This window comes from Grampus griseus, assembly GCF_964374135.1.
Source record: "Grampus griseus genome assembly, chromosome: 17".
Taxonomy (NCBI): domain Eukaryota; kingdom Metazoa; phylum Chordata; class Mammalia; order Artiodactyla; family Delphinidae; genus Grampus; species Grampus griseus.
The window spans coordinates 47,690,706-47,716,841 of NC_139011.1; the positions used below are offsets into that span (position 1 = coordinate 47,690,706).

General features: G+C 39.3%; 1 protein-coding gene across 9 annotated transcripts in view; it reads right to left on the reverse strand.

Moving 5' to 3' along the window:
* The window catches only part of LOC309835520 (uncharacterized protein), a 43,367-nt gene extending 19,421 nt beyond the window's left edge, over positions 1-23,946 (reverse strand). For 3 of the 9 annotated variants that reach the window (XR_014298014.1, XR_014298015.1, XR_014298016.1), the window contains exons 1-5: positions 23,817-23,946; positions 19,234-19,315; positions 17,176-17,266; positions 14,688-14,749; positions 10,086-10,128 (exon numbers count right to left, since the gene is read on the reverse strand). Coding sequence is in view for 4 of the 9 variants with exons in the window: in XM_082675063.1 (XP_082531189.1) it covers positions 10,086-10,128; positions 17,176-17,257 (125 nt within the window). In the remaining 5 variants the exon portion in view is untranslated. Of the gene's footprint in view, positions 1-8,681; positions 8,803-10,085; positions 10,129-14,687; positions 14,750-17,175; positions 17,267-19,233; positions 19,316-22,631; positions 22,741-23,816 lie in introns of those variants that run through there. The other 6 variants (XR_014298013.1, XM_082675062.1, XM_082675063.1 and 3 more) reach the window with 5 other exon arrangements.
* Between the last annotated feature and the right edge of the window lie 2,190 nt (positions 23,947-26,136).

Here is a 26,136-nt window from a genome sequence, read left to right on the forward strand (position 1 = left end):
CCGTGGAGAAAGCACGTGTTCCAACACTTTCCAGGTACTGGAATATTACAATCTGGCAATCTCCACCACTGCATGTTTGATCACACCATTCCCTGCAAATGGAATGCTGTTCCATCAAGGTCAGATTGACCAGTGCAAATACCTGATTTTATCGTACGGTCAGAACCAAATTAACTTACTGAAATTCTGCCCAGCTCAGGGTCTACCTTCTCTGTGAAACCTCCTGTGAGATCCCAAGTTACAAACAACTCTTATCTTCTTCACAAGACATTGTATACTATATAAATAGTAATTTACATATAAATATATGTATATGTGTGTGTATTTCTTTGTTACATTAAGTTACAGCTCCTGTGGTTTCTCTTCTTAACTAAACTGGACCCCCTTATCATCACAGTGGCCATGTACATCATTGTATCCTCCAAAAAATCCAGATAATAATATCATGGATTCAGTATATAGTTGTTTAATAGAAAACAATTAACTAACCACTGCAGAATACTAGTGTCTCTCAAGGTGTGTTCAGTGGATCATAAATCCTATGAGACAGTCCATGAAGGAAAAGATTTCAAATAAATTTGGGATCTGTTGTCCACTACATCTCCTTATCAGAGACTCATAATTCACAAGACTCGTGAAAAGCTCTGTAGCAAAGAAACTGTTGACTTAGTTTGACCCAGTATTTCTCTTACAAGAGTATCAGTTCTGGAGGTCAAGGACATTTTCCACCTCTAATACAACATCTCTACTGCCTAGTAGAGTGCCTGGCACTTAGTAGACACCTAATAAATATTTGAATAAGTTTCAACATACATTCCCCTTTTAAGCTATAGAAGAAAAACATAGTATATAGTATATTTTGATTTACTTGGGGAGAATAATAATATGAATAGATAAATTTACACAAATCATTTTAAAGTATATATATTTGATAATACTTTTTTCCACAAATCTACACAATGGCACATTTAGTGGTGATAGTAAACGAACTACATTTGCTTCGGAAAACTTGCTAAGAAGGATGGCTACTAAAAACTACAACTTGAACCCAAAACAATTGATTTAGTTCATTGGTCCCCACTCCTTAGCAGTTTTAATATAGAAGAAAATAGACGCATATATTTCTTTTCTGCCATAATATGACATCATATAAGGAATGCTATTTTATTAGCTAGAAATAAGATTTGCTTTTGTTATTTTAGTACATTTGATCACATAAGAATAATTCTAGATTTTTCCCCTCCTGTGACTCTCATAGCATCCCCATCTAAAATAGACTTTGGAGATTTAGATCAAATGTCATATCAATTGTCCTAGACTGCTTACTATGTGCTTTCACTATAGATTTTAATGTCAATAGAGAAAGGAGACGGAAAAGTCAGAGGGAAATGAAACAGGTGTATGCAACACCCCTCTCTACTACCGACATTTCTCAGAATTCTGGGGGAAGTTGCATCTATAAGTGGAAAGTTTTCCACCATGGAACTCACGGTGGTTGAACTTCTCATGAAGAATTTTTTTTTTCACTACTGAAGAAAAATATGTTTGATTTTACCATAACTGAAAAGTTCTCCCGTTTCTACTTCTGAGGTTTGCCCTCAAGACTACTGTTTACCTAATGGAAGGGACTCCTATGCATGGAGGCAAAAGTGCACCATTTGAAGGAAAAGCTAAAGGAGTGATATATTCAGGTAGCTCCTCATTCCACCAATGAAAACGTACACATAGATTTTCCACTTCACACCTCATTTTCCACCTTATTTTCATGATTTTGAAATGAATATGTAGGGTCTGATGAGTTTGTCAATAGTCTATAATTATTAGTGTTATTAAAATAGAATACAAATGATAAGCCATATGTAAAAATGCTGTGTGAATAAACTGCTATACCCCAAATAATACAAATGAGTGAATGGCAGTAAATGCTAAGAGGGATTAACAACATAAAGGTTATTAAAAACATGATGACCGTATTTCATATTTTTGTGTCTTTTTCTCTCTCACTCTTTTTTTTTTTTTCTTTTTTTTGGTACGCGGGCCTCTCACTGTTGTGGCCTCTTCCGTTGCGGAGCACAGGCTCCGGACGCGCAGGCTCAGCGGCCATGGCTCACGGGCCCAACCGCTCCGCGGCATGTGGGATCTTCCCGGACCGGGGCACGAACCCGCGTCCCCTGCATCGGCAGGCAGAACACTCAACCACTGCGCCACCAGGGAAGCCCTTCTCTCTCACTCTTACTCAACTCCTAAATAACTAAGAGAATATGCTCACAAATGGTAAGCATGTTTTGGATGTTCGATGTGTGTTTGTGGGGAAGAACAAAAAAAAATCTGCCTCAATTAGGTCAAATATCATACAAGAGATGAATGAGATTAGAGATGGGATTGGGATTTGTGTTAGTTACACAATAGCTAACCAATCACAGATATGACAGTGTAGTGCAATATGCAAATATACTTTTAAACAACTTCTCTTAAGTTATCTACTGTCTGTAAAGACAATCACACTCAACTGCTCTGCACTTAACCCCAGAGCTTCTGAGTTAGAATCTCTTAGAAATAGGTACACGTTTCATTGCTTTGGCAACATTTACATGGCTCTGCATCAGGCAATACAACAGCTAAGATCACACTCTGGGAATTCAGGAAAGGCTAGTGTCCAGTTCTGGTCGTTCTACCACCCAACTGTGATCTAGGGTAAATTCCTGATTATAAAAAAAAAAAAAAAAAAAAAACCCTGAAGATGCTGAAACAGTATTTCCTACATCATAGGGTCGTCATGGGGATAAAAGGTCATTAGGATAAAGTGCCTCTCACCCAGGAAACACTGATAAATGCTACTGATGCTACCATCATCATCATCATGACCGATCACGAACATATTGCCACATGGAAATTCAACATTCCCTGGGCCATTCACAACTCTCCTTTAAAGGACTCATATTCTATGTGGGGTCTTAACACCTTCAAATAACAGAAAATACAAGTCTTTACGCCTTTTTTTCTGTAGCTAATTTTGGCATCTTCCACTTAACTGTTGGTTTAGCACATTCTTGTCACACAAAGAAGCTACTTCCCAAAGAGAGGAACAATGTGTCAAGTGACAAAGACATTGAGTGAAGTCTTTCACATCCTAGATTGCCCACGGTACAGCTCAGCTGGTCTCTGGGTTGGAAGGCCTGGGTCTACTTTGCTCGTCTGTTACAGGGGAAGGGACATAGTCCTTAGCATGTGCTCTGTGAAACAGAGGCAGCTGCGGGTAGAATTATAACACAAGCAGAACTGGCTTCAATTCTTCCTTCTTAGGTCTTTTTCTTCTTGTTCAGCTGTTCAAGGAACTTGCCTGCCCTCTGTCCCTGCCAGGACGATGTTACATCTGCCTGGATAAGTAGGTCACCATTGTATATCAGGAAAGGTCTTATTTGTAATCATCAGGAACCAGATACGGCTAATTTGAGCAGAAAAGGAAACTTTTGGAAGTTTATGGTTAGGCCTCAGTAACTAGAAGCAGACGAAACAACCGAAAGCCAAGGCTATGCTATTGCAATTATAGGATCAGGCCAAAGTGATGTTATAAGTCCTAGCTGGCCTTGCTACCAAGCAGGAACAGGAAACAGGAGGTTGACCCAGCACTGCTGGCCTTGCTTCTTTACATCATTTATTTGTAATTCAAAATCCAAGAGAGGGGTGCAGTTGGCCAACCCGAGGTCGCCCGACTGTTTTCCATCTGTAAGGGAGACTGAGCATGTGAGTAAACAGTGTATCTGACATGTTCAGCTTGTATAACGAGAGGAAGGCTCTGTTTCTCACCAAGACCCACAAAGTGGAAAATTCCCCAGAGAAAGGAATTTCAGATCAGATGCTTGGAAAGTTAAAAACAACAACAAACAAATGCAGATGTGGAATTAAAGGCATGGAGTCATTAAGAACCTATATGTGGAGTGATTCAGACCTGAATCACTTGTTCACATCTGGAGCAAGCTACTCAATCTTGCTGAGCTTCAATTTTCTTTAAAGGAAACAACGTGGAAGATGATGTCCACATGTAACTTGTGGTACACATGAAGGAGGGTAGCACAGTATATGATGCCTGGCACATCCTATGCATTTTCTAAAACTACTAGTAGTACTATTATTATTGTTACTTATTATACAATTTATTGTAGAAATTAACAGGGAGAGTATTAATAAATGTTAATACAGTGCTAAGTGTCACATTTATGATCTCAACTAATTAGTTGTTGATTCAACAAACATTCCACATATCAGAAAATAACCTGTTAGTATATATATATATATATTTTTTTTTTTACAGAAGAAAAGAAACCCTGAGGCTTAGAAAGTGTAAACAATGTACCAAAAGTCACTCATTTAAGAGGTAATGGAATATAATTCAGCCTTAAAAAATGAAGGAGATCCTTTCATTTGTGACAATATAGATGAAACAGGAGTGCATTATGCTGATGAAATAAGCCAGACAGGATAAATACGAATGATATCATTTATATATGGAATCTAAAAAGAAAAAAAGCCACACTCATAGAAACAGAGTAGAAAACTGGTTGCCAGGGGCTGGGGTGTGGGTGGGGAAAAGAGGGGAAGACTGGTAAAAGGGCACAAACTTTCAGCTGCAGGATGAATAAGGTCTGAGGATCTACTGTATAACACAGTTACTACAGTCAATAATACTGTATTGTATAACTAACATTTTCTGAGAGAATAGAACTTAAGTGTTCTCGCCAAAAAAAGAAAAAAAGGAAAAAGGTGTCATGAGCTGTTAGATGTATTAATTAACGTGATGGGAAGGATCATCATGATATACTCTTTGACTATCTTACAGTTTTGTCAATTATACCTCAATAAAACAGAAAAAAAAGAGGTAATAAAGATGAGACTCCAATCCAGGATTATCCAGCTCAAAAAACTACACTCTTAACCATTACAATATAGTATCCATCCATATGTTGTAACTGTAAAATGCTTAACACAAAGGAAACGTTAAATAAATGGTATTTATTCTAACTCTAATGCTTACTAGATATTAGTTATGTGGTATGCTTTACTTCTAACTACAAGGGTATAAGGTGCAAATTCTTGCTACAGAACATAAAAGCCCCTGTGGTACCCTGTACGATACACACGGTACCTGTAAATCTCTCATCTCTCAACCCAGAGTCTCCTCAAGTTGGAGGTCTTTACCCCCTTTATAATGTGGGAATAATGCCTTTCCCACATTTGCACTGGGCATGAAAATCCATACTTCCAGGTGTATACTGAACCTCCACTTAGCTCCTCGTCACCTTGGAATCACCAGACCAAAGATCATTTATTCCATTAATATAAATGATGTAGGGATAGAAGTACAGAATATACAGAGAGTGTTGGAGGAATCCAAACAACAAGTCCTCCACTCTCAAAACAAATTTTAGAGTTCCAAAAGTAAAGAGCAATGTTTGGAAATAAAACTAAAAATGAAACTAACATCTACAATTAGCCAAGTATTTATTATGGGCCAGGCTACTTACTAGGCACTTGATAAACATTACAGCTCATCTTCCTGCAGTCCTTCAAAGCATATAATATTGTTTCTATTTCATAGAGAAGAAAATTGTATCTAAGCAGGTTAGTGATTAGCCCAAGACCACAGGGCTAGGCTGTAAGAAAAGAAGGCCAAAATGGTGATGGATGTTATAACTAGAAGATTATGGCTAATCAAATAAAAATATTCAAAACGGTCCTAATGTATTATTAGGATTTCTTTAGAATAACTTCGGTGCCTTAGTGAATACAGTAGTGGTAGGCACTACAGTCTCTTTAATTTGCTAATCATACAAATCTACTTTAATATTCTTGGTGACAAGGAGCTAACTACTGATAAGACAGCTTCTTCAGTTTTGGGGCTACTCCAGGGTGAAATGCCGGAACGTCTTACTGCCTGCCTGCAATGTTACCTAGTTCTACCAGGGGGAATAAAGCAGAACAAGTAGCCACTGTTCTTGACAAATGGATACAGTTTCAGTTTTTCAAACTATGAGTGTCAGATTCATTCATTGTATCAGATAGATCTGTCAAATGGCTTTGCCCATTTACTAATGGATGGCACACTGCAGACACACGTTGGGTCAAAGGACTCAATGTCACCTCATTGATACTGTCATCAATATAATTTGTATTGGCATTTTGTCTCACCCTGACTTTAAGGACTCTGTGAGGAGATCCAAGTCTCCAGACCATGGACTGATCACCTCTGCTTGACACAGTATTCTCTGCTCATTTCCAGAGGGGACCAAGGATGAGCTCTTGTACTTCTGAGTCTATTCACCCTACCTGGCAACACATACTAGCTGGGCTGATTGGATCAAGCAGGAGCCCCAGAGTTTAAATTTCCAGCTGCATTGGAGGAAACAGAGGCTATGCCCCAATCCCATAACCCCTCACTTCTTACTGCTAGCCTATCCTAGGCTGTTCTTGCTGATAGGAGTACTTCATGCTAAAAATTAATTTTGCTTACCTGATGGCAGTCACACAACCTCAAATGCCATTTTTATAAATAAGGCAACCACCAATGGAGTGTGATTTAGGGTTTTTTCTTCTGTAGACCCTGCCTACCCTATAAAATCTCCCATTACTGCATCATGGAGACTATAATCCCTTTCCGAGGGAATAGATTCTTTCCAACCATAAAATGAAATAAGAACTTACATTTCCATACTGCCCAAAAGGAAATACATTGATTACAAAATGCAGGAGAATGACTGATTTTCCACATTTGTTGTGTTCATTAAAGGGTTTTTGAATAGACTTGACAGTATTAGAGAAGTTCAACACACACAAAATAAAAATTAATAAATGAAGAGAAAAAAATTGCATTTACAACAAACAACAAAATAAACACATTGATATATAAAAGGTTGTTATACATCGATGAAAAATGGATGCCATAAAGTCACAAACTAAAAAGTATTAACAGCCAATAAGGGTATGAAAATATGTTCAACCTTGCTATTATTAAAGAAATACAAATAAAATAATTCAGGTATCATATTTTACTGACTAGAATGACAAAGTTTTAAAAAACTTGATAATACTGGTATTGATATTGATAATACTGGTACTGATGAGTGTGTGTAAGAAACCACATTGGATGTTAAATTCTTGGTAGAAATAAAAAGCACGGTAACCTTCTGGAAGACAATATGTCAGTATGTACCAGAACTGACAACCAGCCATTCAAGTTCTAGAAGTCCATTCTAAGGAAATAAACAAATGCTCAAAGACATATGAACAAGGATGCTTGTCTCATTGTTTAGCAAAGCAAAACAGGAATAATCTAAATGTTGAACAGTAGGGACTGGTTAAATAAATAATAGAATGCTGTTCAACCATTAAAAATGATGCTGCAGATTTTTATTAGGTGATGAGTAATCATACTTATATTACTAAATAAAAATGTTATAGAACTGTTTTGTAGTTTGATATAATAATTAAAGGTATTTTATACTTGCATTGTATTTATATGCACCCCGTCACAAAAAAGTTTCAAAAGATACCCTCAAAAATGTTACAGAGATGATTTATCAGAAATGGGATTTTGAGTTATTTTTCCTTTTTTCTTTAAATCCTTTCAATTTTGGAGTTTCTGCAATGAGCCTGTATTATTTTTACAATTAAAATTATTTAAATTTACAACAAAAGGATCTAAATTCCTCCAGTTTTCCATGTATTTTCCACCCTGGCTCAGGGTATTTGTGTAAAAAAAAAAAAAATCAGCTTATTTTCTCTTTTGTATCAATCTAAATTTACTTTTCATAAGTTAACATTTTAGTCTGGCAAAAGTTTCACACAGGAAAATTGTTAAGGTCTGAGTATTCTATTACCTTGAAAAGCACTGGAAACTTTGAAATTATTTCTTTCAGAATTTTCATATAATACTGAAAGGCGGGGGGGGAGGTAGCAAAATGAAGGGAAATAGATAGTAGTAGTCAACTTCAATTAAGAAAAAGCAACAAGAGGCAGTTTGTACTCTTTTGATACGGCAGAAGCCCCATGTGTCTACTCATGCTAAAAAATGTATATATACACACACACATATATGTTTGTGTGTATTATATGTATATGTGACACACACATAATTAATCCACAGCCTTAGGCTAATCACTCATTGTGGCAGAAACAATGAGCTGTTGACTACACTTTAATTAGCTCCTCCAGCCTGTAGAGGCATCACTAGGACCAAGATAGGAACAACATTCTCCATCTCCGCTTGCATCTGGGTATGGTTCTATCCCAAAGAATGTGACCAGAGGTGACCTGAAGAGTTTATGTCTGAAGGATAACGAGTTGATAATTGTAGCTTGCAGCTTCCTCTCTCCTTTCCTTTTTAGGACGAACGTAGAGCCACTTGATAAAGGTGGTTGGTCCCTGAATAACTGAGCAGAAAACTGACCCGCAGACCACCAAAGTCCATACTACACTCCTGAGTGAGTGAGAAATGAACTGTCCATGTGTTGCTCCACTGAGGTTTAAGGTTTATTATTTAGTGTTTAACTAACGCATTTTTTCTTTAAACCTCAGTTGCCTTCTCTGTAAAATAAAGTCTTTGAAAAGGATCCACTGTAAGTTTTTTCCCTTGCTTATGTTTTTATCTTAGTTTTTAATTCTCAGAAACATTGCGCGCATTTTACCTTTTAAGTTAGTAAGTCTACTTTTCTTCCCACAAAGACGGGTTCTTCAAGTTATGGAGAAGTCATAGCAGACTGTTGCTTCAGTTTAAGATACGCATTCGCGTATGAGATGAGAAGGGTGAGGACCCAGAGAAACGCCTTTGAGAGAGGGGAGTGAGAGCATATTGAAGAATGTTTAGTAATAAAGAATTCAGATGGGAGAAACGGATGGGTTACATCTAACAGATTTGCTCAAAGGAATTCTGGAAAGGCAAATATGTGAAAATGTATAGCAAAGACATGAAATGCCTTTTGGTCCCTAAATGGATTTCATTTCAAAGACGTGCATATTGCAAATACATGTACCGTAACACTTCTCTGTCCACTTCTAGAATTTTCTAAAGCCTGACAGAACATCTGCAGAGAGAGGATGTCATTCCAAGATAATCGACTGCAAGTGACTAAATTAAGATAAAAATGTCCTTAACCTTGAACAGTTTTTAAAGAGATTTTAGAAGAAAGGAGCCCTCCAGGGGGTTGTATAACTATATAATTGTACCCTTTCTAAAAGGCTATTTACAGATACATAATGTTTCCCCTCCATTCTTTAAAGTAAAATATAGGATAAAAAAAATAGTTTGGGGATAATATTTGTTTGGGACAGCAGGCACTGCTAATCAGTACCACTCTCTCCTTATTCCTTACTACCAGAGCCCTGGTTTAGGAGACCCCATTATCCTTAAGGCTAAGGTGGCCAGTTTAAAATCCGAGCTGATGAGATCTAAGTGCAAGTCTGCTGACCATCTGTGGTAAAAAATTTGCTCTCTGAGTTAGACACTGCCTTTTTTTTCTTACTTAATTTCTTTTTCCTTTTCTTTCTTCCTGCCCAAATTGTTGGAACACTATTGGAGATTCTGGGGTCACTTTGAAGCTATGTGGACATGCTAGAGATGTGGAAGCTGGAAGAGCGAAGCAACCCAGTTCCCTGGTGATGCCCTTCAGCAGCTGGACTAACGCTAGAGGGACTATCTCCAAACTTCCTGCTACCCGTGGAAAGTAAGGTAAATCACTCATTCACTTTCTGTTACCTACTAACTGATCCAGAACTCTAACCTCAGGGTTCTAGAACCCTTCTCAGTATCCCATAGTCATACTCATGTTCCCGACTCCTGATCATCAGACTTGCTTATAGCAGATGTATGGGGAGGGCGGGCTCTTCTGGAAGCCCTCATACTTCCTCCCCTACCCCCACCACACACAAATAATGATCTTTATGTCCACTCATCCTTCTATCTACACTCAGAGGCCAGGGCCCCCAGGAAGGCTTCACTGACAACCCTTTACTCCTCTCTACATGCAGAAAGGGTAGAGGTGTGGGCTCTGCAATCAGACTTCCGAGACTTGAATTCTTAATCTGTTACTTACCAGTTTAGGACGTGGGCAAAGTAGTTACCTTCTCTGGACACCCCTGTAAAAGAGGAACACTAAGTAGCACCTATGTACCTTACTGAAAGGATTAAATGAGCAAATGCAGGTAAAGTTCTTATAATTTTTTCTTGGGTCAATCAATTCTAGCTGCTATTGTTACCTTTGGCTAATTTAGGGCAGAGTCCCTTTGCCCTTCTTAGGTTCTCTGGGCCCGTCTCATTCACAACACACACAACCGCATACTGCAGAGTTTTGAAAGGTGGTTCTCAAAATGTGGTCCCTGGGCCAGCAATATCAGCCACACCTGGGAACTGGTTAGAACTCTGGCACTGGAGCCCAGCAATCTGTGTTTTAACAATATTCTCAGGCAAATCTGATGCACACTAAAGGTTGACGACAACTGAGAACATCTGTCTCACACTCTCCTGGAGGCATTCACCAAAAATAGAGTTACAGGACCTTACACCTGACCAGCTGGAGAAGGGGTCTAGTAATTGCCCTGGTTATCATGCTTGTCATGATTTTTCAGCACATAAATGTTTGAGAATCACTGCCATTTTGAATGTGTGTTTCACTTGTCTGTTTTTCCAGTGGACTTTACTTCCTTGCCAGGGAGGTTTGTGAAGATTTGTTGCTGTTGTTTGCATTATTAGTTTTATTATGCTAATTCTAGAATCTCTGGTGCATAGTGCAATCTCAGGCAGGAAGTAGTGGCTCATTAAAACAGGTATTCCAAAAGTCTTGGTAGAACTTCAAGATTAATTCCTTCAGGAAGAGGTAAAATTGTCATTAGATGCAGATGATATGATACTATATAGAGAAAACCCTAAAGACTCTACATGAAAACTACTACAACTGATAAACGAATTCAGCAAGGTAGCAGAATACAAGATTAACATACAGAAATTGGTTGCATTTCTTTATACCAACAATGAAATATCGGAAAGGGAATGTAAAAAAACAATGCCTTTTAAAATCACAACCCCAAAAATAAAATACTTAGGAATAAACCTCACCAAGAAGGCAAAAGACTTATACACGGAGAACTGTAAGACATTAATAAAGGAAAGTGAAGATGATTCAAAGAAATGGAAAGACATCTCATGTTCTTGGGTTGGAGGAATTAATATTGTTAAAATGCTCATACTACCCAAAGCAATCTACAGATTTAATGCGATCCCTATCAAATTATCCATGACATTTTTCACGCAATTAGAACAAATAATCCTAAAATTCATACAGAACCATAAAAGACCCAGAATTGCCAAAGCAATCCTGAAGAAAAAGAACAACGTTGGAGGCATAGCCACCCCAGACTCAGACAGTACTCCAAAGTCACAGTAATCAAAACAGTGTGGTATTGGCACAAAAACAGACATATGGATCAATGGAACAGAATACAGAGCCCAGAAATAAACCCACACACCTCAGTTAACCTTTGACAATTAATCTTTGACAAAGGAGGCAAGAATATATAATGGGAAAGAGACAGTCTCTTCCGCAAGTGGTGTTGGTAAAGTTGGACAGCCTTATATAAACCAGTGAAGTTAGAACACATCCTTTCACCATACACGAAAATAAACTCAAAATGTCTTAAAGACTTAAACATAAGACATGACACCATAAAACTTCTAGAAGAGAACACAGGCAAAATAGTCTCTGACATAAATCATACCAATGTTTTCTTAGGTCAGTCTCCCAAGACAATAGAAATAAAAACGAAAATAAACAAAGGGGACCGAATCAAACTTACAAGCTTTTGCACAGCAAAGGAAACCATAAACAAAATGAAAAGACAACCTACAGAATGGGAGAAAATATTTGCAAATGATGCGACCAGCAAGGGCTTAATTTCCAAAATATACAAACAGCTCATACAACTTGATGACAATAAAAGCAAACAACCCAATCAAAAAAATAGGCAGAAGACTTAAAGAGACATTTCTCCAAAGAAGAAATACAGATGGCCAATAGGCACATGAAAAGATGCTCAACACTGCCAATTATTAAAGAAATGCAAATCAAAACTACCACGAGGTACCACCTCACACCAGTCAGAATGGCCATCATTAAAAAGTCTACAAATAACATATGCTGGAGAGGGTGTGGAGAAAAGGGAACCCTCCTACAACACTGTTGGTGGGAATGTAAGTTGGTGCAGCCACTGTGGAAAACACTATGGAGGTTCCTCAGAAAACTAAAAATAGACCTACCACATGATCCAGCAATCCCACTCCTGGGCGTATATCCAGACCAAACTATAATTCAAAAAGACACATTCACCCTGATCTTCACAGCAGCAATATTCACAATAGCCAAGACATGGAAACAACCTAAATGTCCATCAACAGATGAATGGATAAAGACGATGTGGTACATATATACAATGAAATACCACTCAGCCATAGAAAGAAGAATGAAATAATGCCATTTGCAGCAGCAACATGGATGCAACTAGAGATTATCATACTAAGCAAAGTATGTCAGAAAGAGAAAGACAAATACCATGATACCACTTATATGTGGAATCTAAAATATGACACAAATGAACCTATCTATGAAACAGAAACAGACTCAGAGACATAGAGAATAGACTGGTGGCTGCCAAGGGGGAAGCAGGTGGGAGAGGGATGAACTGGGAGTTTGGGATTAGCAGATGCAAACTGGTATATATAGATTGGCTAAACAACAAGGTCCTACTATATAGCACAGGGAACTATATTCAATATCCTGTGATAAACCATAATGGAAAAGAGTATGAAAAAGAATGTATATACATATGTATAACAGAGTCACTTTGCTGTACAGCAGTAATTAACACAACGCTGTAAACCAAGTATACTTCAATAAAAAATAAGTTAATTAAATTTTTAAAAAGATTAATTCCTTCAGAAGAACAAGTACTACACATTCACAAAAAAAGCACCCTTTGAAAGTTTAAATTTTTGAATTTCTTTGCCACTTCCTTAGTTTTGATCATCTTGGACAATATATTTTCAATACTGACTTTTAAAAAGAATTGTGTTTCAGTGTTTGCTATCCTTAGAGAGACAGAAACAGATAAGTACAACTAAATACTTGTTTTTCAAAAGTCTCAAAAGTATAAGGGAAATGAAAGTAATTATATCTTCAAATGATTTTGGGGTATGTTTCTAATTTCATACTTCTGATGCGATTCAAGATTAAAACTGTATTAAGACATTTGAGACATGCCGCATTGGTATTAAATGAATTTAATTTTGTGTAAAGTGGCAGAAATATTTTCTTCAGCAAACATACCTGCAGATATAAAATCACAACCATAAATCTACAAAAAAGCAAGCTATTGAATGAAATCTGATTGGTTATTTCTCTGCAGTATGGATCTGCTAATAATTTAATTTACTACTTGCGAACAGAAGCCAAAATTTAAATATACATATATATATATGTGTGTGTATATATCTATCTCTTCAATTTTAAATCATTCATATATATGAACAAGTATACATACACATACATAACAATTGTTCATATATATAAACAATTTAAATTAAAGAAAGTACATCTGGTGGCCTATTTTTTCCCCCCGATTTCTAAAGAACACCATATTCTATTCTAGGCAGTGGAATGTCAATCCACCTTAAGGGTTGTTCAATGAGCATATCTGAGAAACCACTGGTTTAGCCAATGATGTACTTATTGAGGGAGGCCCTAGTGCCACTGTCAAGAGCTTATCCACAGGAGAGATAAGAAGGTACTTGTTTGGTTTGTGAAAAGAAGGAGTAGTGAGGAATGGCAGGTAGCTGCAGGCTGATGACACGTGATGTCCATATATATGTAGAACCAACACACCCATAATTGCACCCAATTTCCATACCCAAATCCAAAGCCTTTATATCATTAATCCCAGGCAAAAATGGTAAGATTCATGTGTGTTACTATCCCACGGCTTCAAGATGCCTCTGAACTCATATGAGTATGTCTTAGTTTTATCAGTGGAGGACAAACCAGGCTTCTATCACCAAGCCCCATTCCATAACAGGCAAACCAGTCCAAGACTTCTCTGAGTGCTGCAGGAGAGTCTATGGAAGGGGCGCTCACTCCACTGTGATGCCTAAAATGCCTTTGCACAGAGCAAACATTCAATACATGCTGAGTGAATGAATGAGTGAACTGGCTCATTTCAGGGAAATTCCATTCAACAGGCTGGCATTCCTTCCTACCCATCTTAACTGTTAAGCTTGCCATCAGACAAAAATTTAATTATAAAATGTTAGAGCTGAGGAAATTTTAGAAACTATCTACTCTCCAGAGGTATACAACTTTAATTTAGTGGTAAAAATCACTAGGAGTGATTTAGGAGTCTATCAGACCTGAGTCCAAATTCCACATCTACCATATTTTGGTGAGCAAATAACTACTTCTGAGGCTCTGTTCCATATATGCATTATGGGATATCATAATAATACATACATTAATTGTATGACTATCAGGGGATGAAATGACACAATCCATTTGCCATGGTCGGCTAAGTAATTTGCCCCAAGTAAGCACTCAAGACATTAGCCAATATTCATAGCGGAGAGATGAAAACAAAACTCTGGGACTGATGCCTACCTTAGTGGCCCCAGTGGTCATAATGACTTTCTTCCATTCAGCCTGCTCTCTTCTCACTAAGACTAAGGAAGAGAAGATGAACAAATTAGGAATAACAATTTGAAAATGGTTTTATACTCCCTGAATGAATGGAATTATAATAAAATGATTCATGAGTTCTGCAGAAATATGATGAGACTTTAGATCTTTATGTTAGTTCTCTACAAAACCAATTGATGGCCCTAAGAGGTACCTTCCCACCCAGCCCCATCCTTACCAGGATCAAATATCATTGTAAATGGAAAAGTCAACCACACATAATCAACAAGCTAAGTTACAAGCCAGTGAAGTCTCAGAGCTTTGATAGAGAAAATTCAGATTTATCATTATATGTAAAAATAAGATGATGTGAAGAACTCAATCTAAAAAATATTACCTGGAGATCTATAATCTCTACAATAGTGCTATAAAAAGTAAAGAGCTAGAAATCTATTTAGATGGTTTTCCTTATAAGAAAGCACTTTCTGTATAACTTTTAATGTACTACTGATGAGAACAATTCAACAAAATTCAAATAAATATCTGCAGATGTCCTACAAGAAGAAAAGAACAGAGTTAGATGTGACAGGGGATAACTGGACTTCAGGATGAGTAAGACCCTATACTTGACCTCAATAAATTAACATGAAATACAGTGGATGAGTCATGTACAGAATGTCAGAATTCTAAAAGGCCAAGCTAAGTACCAAAAGGAACACGTGGGGACTCTTAAGAAGGAAATAAAATATTGGTTAGTTGATTACGAAAAGGCAGAAGGGAGTAGGTTCCCTTTGGCTGCTCTTTGAAGAGATCACTTCCTTTCCCCCCTAGTCCTGAGGCTACGGTGGCATGGGCAATAGAGGAATGTGGGGACTGAGAATCATTTCTACTCTCACCAGAGTGGCTGGAAGCAGATTTTCTTACCAGGATGTAGTAGTATGCTAATATTTAAGGGTTCTTGAGGTCAGAGAGAAGGGTTTGAATACTCCGGCTCCATCTCTTGCTGTGGGTCAAGTTTGTTACGTTTCCAACACCTCGGCGTCTTTATCTGAAAATTGGGGACGATGATAATGTCTCCCACCTGAGTGTGAGAACTATATGATACAGTGCATACGCAGGGCTAAATTTGGTGCCTGGCAAACAGAAAGTGCTCAGTACGGCAGGCGAGTGTAGTGACAATAAAGGCAAAGATGACAGGGGTAGTGCCGGTGTTGCTTCTGCCCCCAGAACAGGCTCTGACTGGGAGAGAGTTAAAGCACCTTTGGGTTCATGGGGGTTTATATATAAGCAACGGTTGATCAATGTGAGCTGGCTGTCCAAATGATTATGTGCAATCTAAGAAAAAAATAGGCCTCGGATCTGCTCAGCTACTTAATAATATTAGCAGCGGTAGTAGTCAAAGAAGCTAAATTTTATTAAGTGTTTATATGCCAAACAACGTGCTGAACGTTTTAAAAGGATTTACTCACTTATTACAACAAGGCTATATGCTAGGTCCTGATAATGTTATTCGTCTCTTTCAGATGTTGACTGAGCCTCAGAGGGGTTACAAAAGCACCTAAGATCCCTTTATCAGTACATGACGGAAATCAGTTCAAATCCAGCCTGTCTGACTTGTTCTTAATCACTAAGGTATGAAATTAAGCATGTTGCCCTTTGCCTGATTCTCCTTCCGAGGCCTGAATATTTCACTTAGCTCTCTGAGTGCAGAAGAGAGAAAATTCTCTCTCCTTGGCCCAACTTGGCATCAATACCCAACTCCCCTTCTCAAAATGGGTTGCTTCAATGAGCAGCAATGAATGCCGGGTCGTGGACCAGTCACTGTGATGACTAAGAGTCAGACACTAGGGAAAGAAAATGCTCTGTGACAAACCTACCCTTGTACAGAAACAAGACAGAAATGGGGGGACAGGGCAGAAGATAATGGAATAAGGCATAGGAAAAATAGCACCTGGCATCGTGACAGTAATAATAATAATAGTAGTAGTAGTAGTAGTAATAGTAATAATAATAGACTTTACTATGCTCTAGGCATTGTATTAAGTGCTTGGTGTAAGTGACTTCATTTTAACATTGAAAACAAGTCTATGGGGATGAAATATTATTAACATCATTTTATAGGCAGGAGTATTGAGGTTCAGGTAATCAGGTAAATTGCCCAAGCTCATATGGTTAGCAAGTGGAAAGCAGAGATTTGAACCAGCACCTACACTCCTAACCATTATGCTATAACCATTATGCTGAAGACATAAGAATTCCAATGGTCTTTCCCCATAACCCACTCCTGCACTCCAGACTTAAATAGTCCAAGATCAAGAGAGAGCAAGCTTGGAGTTGCCACTCTTCAGTGAGTGTCAATCATTTCAAAACAGTGTATTTGCTAACAAGATGCACTTCCTGTGATAATCTTCTCAACCAGCTATCAAGAAACAGGAAGCAAAGATTCAAGTAACAGTATGTTCCTACTTACGAGGAAGGTGGGACAGCACAGTTGACACTGGGCTTAACTGTTCTGGAAAACGTGGTCCCAGTAGGCATACACGCTGGTACATTTTCCCCACCTAACAAATACAAAAGAAGTATTTCATTTCCATGTTGCTCTTCAAAGTTCCACCTCATTCGTGCCTGTCATTCATCCTCTGGCCTCTTCCTGTCTCCATTTCTGTACAGAAAGGTGCTGAGTCTCTGCTCTCGGATACGAAAAGGGTGTGTTAGGAGAGGGAGCCATGGTACCTCGATGTCTTTTTTTTTTTCATCTTAATTCTATTATGCCAACTCCACTGAACTTAATTAGAGTGAATACAGAATTACACAATTACCCTCTGTTCTATTCTTCAGATGTTCTATTTTGATAAAATTTACGACATGCTGCTCTCTCCTTGAACACCAGATGAACACTAGAAATGGATGTGTGTTGACATAAAATCTGTTATAATTACAATTCAAGTATAGCTTACATAATGATAGTGTTAACATAAAATTATAGATGTGTAGAGACAACGTGGTCATGCTTTTTTTAGTATAAGTACATGCTTAGACCAATATCTGTTAGTGGAATGTAGATGGAAGAGAATTTTGGTTAAGCCACAAAGGCTGTTTAAGGACTTGCAGATAGCTAAGGGGAACTCAAAGACCAGTAAGATAATATTTCCCCTGCCATGTTTTCAATTGCAAAGTGAAGGGAAGATGTGAAAGCAAGTACCCCTATGGAAATTACAAGACAAGTACATTTTTTTCCTTGAGTACCTGGGTAAATGCTTAAATTCTAATGTATATCAGTGATGCAAATTTTCAACAGAGTTTGATAAATCATAAAATAATAATTATACATATATGTATATAAAACTGCATGGAACTAGGCAGTTCAGAATTACTTCTAATTAAAGAGGTACCCTATGACAACTAACTTAAACCTTACAAAATATGGTTCCAAGTACCCTATCAGAGTGAAAAGCAGGAGACTGAAAGGTTTAGTGTAAATGTTTATAGTCATGGTGTCTTAACTAAAACTACTGTGTCACAAATACTATTAAAATAATTGTGACATTTTATTCACTTTTACTGCAAACAGCAAAACAAACTATAGGTATTTTTTCATTTCAGGTAATTATTTTAGCTAACAGTTATTAAATGTTTTGAGAAGACAGAGTGCTAATTGCATTACTTCATTTCACCTTTAAAATAGCACTTCCATGTAATTATTCTTAATATCTCCATTGTATTAAAGTGTATCTCTAGTTTAGACCTTTCTTCAGAACTGCAGACTTGTGTATCCAACTGTGTACTCAGCATCTCTACTTGGATGTCACGAAAACATCTCAAATCTTATACCTCCAAAACTGGTCTTTAATCCCCCAAACATGCTCTACCCCAAACTTTTTCCATCTTAGGTGACAGTAACCACACCCTTCCAGTTCCCCAGGCCCTAAATCTCGAATTCACCCTTGACCCCCTCTTCCTTTCCATTCTTGCATTCAATCTACCACGAAATGCTGTCACAACCTTCCTTCCCAATGTGCCACTTCTGAGAATTACCAGCCGCTAGCAGCCTGGTGCAGGCCACCAACATAGACCTCGAGGATCCTGTAGTCGCCTCCCGAGATTCTCCCTGACTCCACTCTCTCCCCACATCCTCAAGACCACAGATAGAGTTATGCTTTTCAAACAAGAGACAGTTCATGCCATACCTCGGCTAAAATCCTGCCCCTAGCTGCCTACATTTAGAGTAAAAGACACAATGCATGTGATGGCCTCCCAGGACTTACCCAATCCATCCCATCACATATCCGACCTCCAGCCCTCCTGCTGTCTCTTCCTCCCCACTGACTAAGTCAGCCAGGGTGGCCTCCTTGATATTCCTCCAAGCTGCCCGGCATATTTCTGCCTTACAGTTTTGGGACTGGTTATTCTTGCTCCCAGGGAGTGGTCTCCCCATCATACATTCTGACAACTCCCTCACTTCAAGTCTTTGCTCAAATGTCAACTTATAAAATCCACCCTGACTACCCTATTTAAAATCAGAACCTACCTGTACACTCCTCCAGCACTCCCAACCCAAGCCTCTTCAGTGAGCGTCACATCCTTTTCCTTATCCCGTAGCGCCCATCAACCTGTGACAAAGCATAGAGTTTATTTATAACATCCGTTTCCACACGAGAGTGTAAGGAGGGAGAAAGCATGCAAGAAGGAGCACGCAGGCAAAGGCTCTTGTCTAATTTATTCATTGATACGTCCAAGCATAGAGAACAGGAAGATGCTTGATAAATAGTCGTGAAAAAGATACAGATGAGGAAACTAGTAGTAAAGCTCAGAAAGTTTAAGTAACTTCCTCAAGGTTCTAGAGCTAGAAGAGGGTCACAGTAGAATTCACACTTGGGGATGTCTAACTTCAAATCTCTTAGCCTCTCTGCTATCTTTTTTTTTTTTTTTTTCTTCTTTGCGGTACGCGGGCTTCTCACTGTTGCAGCCTCTCCCGTTGCGGAGCACAGGCTCCGGACACGCAGGCTCAGCAGCCATGGCTCACAGGCCCAGCCGCTCCGCAGCATGTGGGATCTTCCCGGATCGGGTCACGAACTCTCAACCACTGCGCCACCAGGGAAGCCCCTCTCTGCTATCTTAAGTCCATGCAATTCAGGATTTGTTTTAATCAGTGCCATGGAAATTCTCACTCCACTGAATAGGATCACTAAAGTGTTCTCTGTCTAGATTTATATATATATTTTCCATTTAAACAAAGGAAACAGAAGAGGGGAATTCATCATGGGTTATTGTGGTAGTTTTACAGCAATTTTAGCAATAATGACATTTAAGTAATAGTGATATTTAATGATAGCATAATAATAATAAAATAATAGCTCTTAAATGTATTGAAGACGAATCGCATGCTAAACTCGGTGCTAAAATATTTCCATGTATATTTTGTGCAAAATCCTTATGAATATTCTATCAGATGAGCTTTATGTGTAACTCCACCAGGCATACTTCTCTTATTCCGCTTTCAAAGATAAGGAAATTGATGAGAAGTGTGGTAACCGTTTGATCAAGATGAGACTGGTAATAAGTTGCGAGTATGAATTTAAATTCAGGTCTAACTCCAGAATTTGATTCTCAATCCATACATGAAAATTCTGATAATTCCTTTGATAAGGGTATGTTCTCTCCTGGAAAACATCCCCCATTATGTCTGCCTGTGCTCATACCTTCAGGACACAGTCAAGTTTGAAACATGATAAAAATGTTTAAATAGTGTGCTTTAATAAATGGAAATATCTTCATCTAAACAATAACACAGAAAGGCAGGCTGAGCCCTTTGAAGTGGCTTCGTTGCTATCTGCCATCCAGAACAAGAGAAGGAATCAACAGCTGCAGAGTAAAGAAAGCATGAAACCCAGAGATGGAGGATTCTGTAAATGACCAATTACAAGACTATTAAGCCACACTTTCACAGCAAGAGGCAAAATATTCCATTAAACTGAAAATTCTTCTACCCCTCACTCCAAGGCCCACACAAACGTTAATGTTGCATTTATTAGGATGTATTTCCTGTGCTCTATCAACTTGACTTTCAGCAACTGTATTAATACAGTCCTTTCGCTTTGCACATATATCTGAATGATGGATTCCATTACTGGAGTTTTGTAGAAAGAGTGGAGTGAATGAAGTAAAGTTTGGGAAGAGCCATCATAATCCATAATGATGGGCACTGAATCAGGACAAGAAGAAACCTCTCTTCTCATTTATTTGAATGAAAATTCTACTATATATTTATTGCCTCTGTACAGGGCCATCTGTTGAATAATGGAAAACAAGCATCTTTCATCTGGAGGTAGGATTTGTGTGCTCAAGTTTCGATGGGCCTGCAGAATTAATCTTGTTTTAGAAATGAAATAAAATGTAATTTCTTTCTGTAAGTAGATGTGGTTAAGCAACTGGCAACTTTGATGTCTTTAAATCACTGCAGTTTCAGGGTAGGCAAATCTATAATTATTTCAAGCACTTCTTTATTGGTGCAACAATTGAGCAGTGTACATAGTGGTCAACAACCTGGGCATTGTCAGACGACTCTAAGTTTGAATCTAGACTTTGCCACTCACCAGCTATGTGACTTTCAGCTATGAGAATCACTTTCTTCAGCTTTACACTGTGGATTATTATATGCCCTTTGCAGAACTACTGTAAGAACTAAATGTATATGGGCACAGTGGCTCATAGTAAGGGCTCAAATTAGTACTGTGGTCACTACTAGTAGTACTGAAAAGAAATTAGAACTTCTATTCTCATAAAGTGGGATATGTGTCCCTTTATCATTGTAATTTCATATCATTTTACTTTTGACCTTATAATTTAATAGCTTGATCCAAGAAACATTTAGCAGTAAATATAATTGAAAGAAGATTACCTGTCAAACATGAAATACTGTAGTATCAAGTGTGCTGGCACAATACTCTTCTCAGATAATTAACCTGTAAAAATATGTTATTGTCTTCTTTTTAATTGAGCACATTGAACATATATATTTACTGTGCCAATTGGCGAAAGGTCCATTAATTCATCAGTCTAACTATATGTTGCATAAACGTCTTCTAAACATAATCGTATATGTATTTTATCTGTTGGGAAAATGTGTTTGAGATTGTTCTTTTCTGCCTATTTAAAGTAAGAGGATGAGAAATAGAGGTAGGCTTAATGTACTTTGTACTCCATTATGCCATGAAAATGCTTCTGTGCCCTGGAGACAACAACAAAAGATTTGCTTTAATGACAAGAATCAAGTATGTTCTAAAGCTTCCAGGTAGGAGGCGTATAGGTTGCAGTTTATATCGGAAGTCTTTGCTCTCTCTCTCAACTGCGTCTAGATGGGAAAGATGTGGTCACAAGTTCTTCAAGGTGATATAGTAAATGTTGGAAAAGAGGGGGGTAGGAGGCAGAGTTTTGAATATCTCAAACCTGAGCTAGAAGGATTTTATTTAAAGAAAATAGCGGATATTATTTTTCACTTAAGGAAGCAAACCTGACATTAATGTAGGAAATTAGCTCTTTTAGCTATGATGCTTTCAAATGCACATGGCTGAAAACAAATTCAAAATAGTCAAAGGAAATTTAAAAACAAAAACCAAACAACAACAACAACCTCAACAAACAAGTACTAGAAATTCAGGGATGCAGCCATATTCACATACAGTTGGATCTGGAAGTTCCAGAGTATCAGCAGGGTTCCAGCTCTCTCTCCATCGCTCAGCCCTGCTTACCTCTGCAAGACTTTATTTTACAGAAAGTCTCTTCTTGTGCTGGATGGTCACTGGGAGTCCCAGAGTCATATCTCCCCAGCTTAGAAATTCCAGAGAGAAAAGACAATTCTTCCATTTTGCTCTGAGACAAAAGTCCTGGGGAGGAGTCTGATAGACTTAGCCGAGGTCAGATGCCTACCCGTGAGCCAATCACCTGCTTTACTGGAGTTCAGTCCCTGGGCGACTCATCCCCGGGGCTCGTGAGGAGGCAGGATGGCATTATCTGGCAGTTCTCCAAGAAAAGCCTGCTGTTTTTGTAAGATGAAAGGGGAGAGGACATGGATAATGAAACCTGTATCTGCTTCTGTAAAATCCACAGAATCTTACTCCCTGCCCTGTGTCGATGACCATGCAGTAAGCTGACCCAGGAGGTCATTTTTCCCACAACAGTCTTTATATATATGACTAAGGAACACACTGGTAAAAGAATATGGGAGAAAGTCTAAGTATGACAAGTCAGCTAGACTGATATTAACTAAAAAAGCCGTGTGAAAATATCCTTAAAAAGTTGCCCCCAACTCACTCAAAGTCCAAAGTTGGAGCTGGAAATACAATGTCATGGAGTTTGGATAAGAACAGGTTTTCTCCAAGCTGAACTATGACACAGAGATTAGAGACTTCCAGAAACTATACTTTTTCAAAGAAAAAACATCACATGAGAAAAATGAGGCCTAGAAAAATTAAATGACTTAAGCTAATTAATGGCAGGACTGAGACTAGAGTATACTTTGTGTAATTGGCTATGGTCTTTTTTTTGTTTTGTGTGTTTTTTTGTTATCACTTCAGAACGAGACAAACTTAAAGAAAAGAAACACAACCAAAACTCAGTGGTTGGAAAAGAGATGGATGTGAACGCCCACTTGTTTCTTACGTATAAAGTTACCCCTCGCAGTGTTTTGGAGGAGAAAACGCTGGCTCTTCCCAACGTTGGTTACATACACAAAGATTCCAAAGACAAGACAAGTGCTTTGCAAACAAAGTAACTAGAACCAGCTCAGGCTTCCCCGCGCCGGGTCCTACGTTCCACGGTCAGAACCACCAACTGTATCCCCCCGGGGAACAAGGTGATTCAGGAAAGCTGGCGCCTTCAGAGAAAGGAGAAAACTTAGCCGGGAAGAGAGTCAGGAGGAAACTTGCTCAGCTTCTTGCTGGGGTCTGAAACGATCGCAATAGAGTCCTTAAACCCCTCAGGTTTCCCCAATCAAGCACCCTCGCCTCCAACCTGGGCCACCCCAGATCTGACTATCAGACGACAGAAGTCTGCGGACGCACGAAGAGCTGACCACCCTACGAGAGGGACCAACGCGCGGCCGCGCCCACTCACCCACCGCTCCCCGGGAGACGGGAGACCAGCCCGGGGTCCAAGTCCTGGGAGTGGCCGACTCGCCCCTCTCCGGGCCCGGCTCCAGCTCACCTCGGCGCGGCCCGCCTGGGCGCCGCCATCTTGACCACGAAGGGGGCCTCGCGCCGGAGGCCCCTGAGCGGGCGCCCTGAGCGGAGCCGGAGCGCCGGGGAGGCCCAGGTCGGCGCCCTACGTCCCCCGCGCGCTCGCGCCCCGTCCACGAGCGACGAGAGTCCCGCACGCAGCGCCCGACCCAGGCTTCCGCGGAACCGGCGCCCCGCGCAGCCCGCACCGCGGCTCAGGCGGCGCCGAGGGCGGCCCGGGCGGAAGAGCGGGCGCGGGGAATGCGCTCGGTAACCTGGCAACGCGGAACAACCCGGCGTCCCCGGCGAACCCCAGCCCTCTACCGCGAGGAAGCACGGACCCCCGCACCCACCGCCCAGCCCGCGCCGCCCCTCGGTCGCTCCGCCCGCCGCTGCCCGCTTGCTATGGTCTTTTAAATCCATGATACAACGTGTATATGTAACAAATCTGTTAAACCCTAAATGTTTATGATATTCAAGTAATCCATTATCTGAATTATTCTTGAAGATAAAACATCCAAAGACTTCTTAATTGTATGGGTATACATACATAAAATACACGTGGAGGTAACTTCAAATATAGTATGTGCCTGTCTCTATTCCTTCCCTCTCCGCTCTTTTAAAAAATGCCCCTTTAAAAATTGCCCACTCACCATCTGTTAGGTAAATTTGCTGAAACACAGTTAATGTGGAGACAGAAATTGTTATAGAGACTATTCCAAATGGCACTGACACCTGTATTTATGAAATTTTTAAAAGGGTAACTTAGAGTTGTTTTTTTTTAAAAAAAAATCCCACTATAGTAACACCACATCATCCTAGGTGCCCAGTTCTATCCAATTACATAAGATGGAGAAAGAGAGAGAGAGAGAGAGAGAGAGAGAGAGAGAGAGAGAGAGAGAGGAGAAAGAGAAAGAAGAAAGGAAGAAAACCAAGTACTTATGTATAAAATGTTGCTGCCAGTTTGAGATTATACTCAAGCATCAATGAACAGAAGGAAAACACTTACAAATGTATTTCATTTATGGTATGAGGGACACAGGTTTAGATTTGCAACACGCTCCCACAAGGGTCAAATTGACCACTTTTTTCTATCTAGTTGCTCTTGAGAGAACAAAACAATTGAAACAGATGCCATTCAATTCCAAGTCTATAGCTTAGACCATGTCACTGCACATGAAATATTGTTCATTCAGAGTCAGCACATAGCAAGAGTAATTTATACTCTCAGAGTGCTTGCTCTCAAGTCAATAGCAGAGAAGTCTTGAATAAAAACGTTCCCATTACTTTCCATTGTAATAGATCTTACTTATAGCCCATGAAACAGTGGTCAGAGGAGATTTATTCTTTGCACACCATATTATATAATCTCTCCACTTTAAGCCATCCCCCACTCGGCGATTATTTTTTAAATATGTTACTCGTAGTCAATATTAATTTACATTTAATCTTTCTTAGCATTAGGAGAGTATTATTTTGTACAGGCTCAGAAACAAATCTCCCGAAATTCCTCCCTGATGCTCCCTTCAGGCTGAAAATGCATTGCAGGGTGGCTGCAGTGACTTAATTCTAGTTGGCAGAGCCCTGGCCACACACTAATTTCATTAGCCTCAAACTCCTGGATTTGAAAGATCCACTGAATATGATTCCTGTCCTCTGACATGTCACTTACTAACCAATTCAGTGTGCATACAGAGGAGAGAAAGGACTTGCTCAGCTCTGGCCCACCGGCAGGCAGATGAGAATTCCCAGTCAGAGACACTGTTTACATCTGAGTGGTCATTCTTGCCCGGGTCCTCATTTTCAGGAAGGAACTTCAATCCAGGCTTTGCTGGCAGCTGCAGCATTTGTTACATCCATTACTAGCTCCTTGTTCCTTCCTGCCCCCCAGTGCTTAGCATCCCCCATTTCAGTCACTAAGTCTTCCTTCCTCCAGCCTAGAAGCTTACCTCACCATAAATTTTTATCTCAAATGATAGGTTTGGCACATTCCCCACAGCAACCCACAGGGACTGGGGAAAAGAAAACTCAAATCTCTGGAGAGCTAAGAATTCAACCATTTAGAGGAGTTTCTTTTATACAGGACAGTCTTCATTGAGCTGAACCCTGCAATCCCAGAGAGGATTCACCTACCCGTTCTTTTCCTCTTTCCCTAAAGTGACTGTGTCTTTGAACAAGGGGTCTGTGTTCCATTATTCTCTCTATTCATTTTGCAGGTT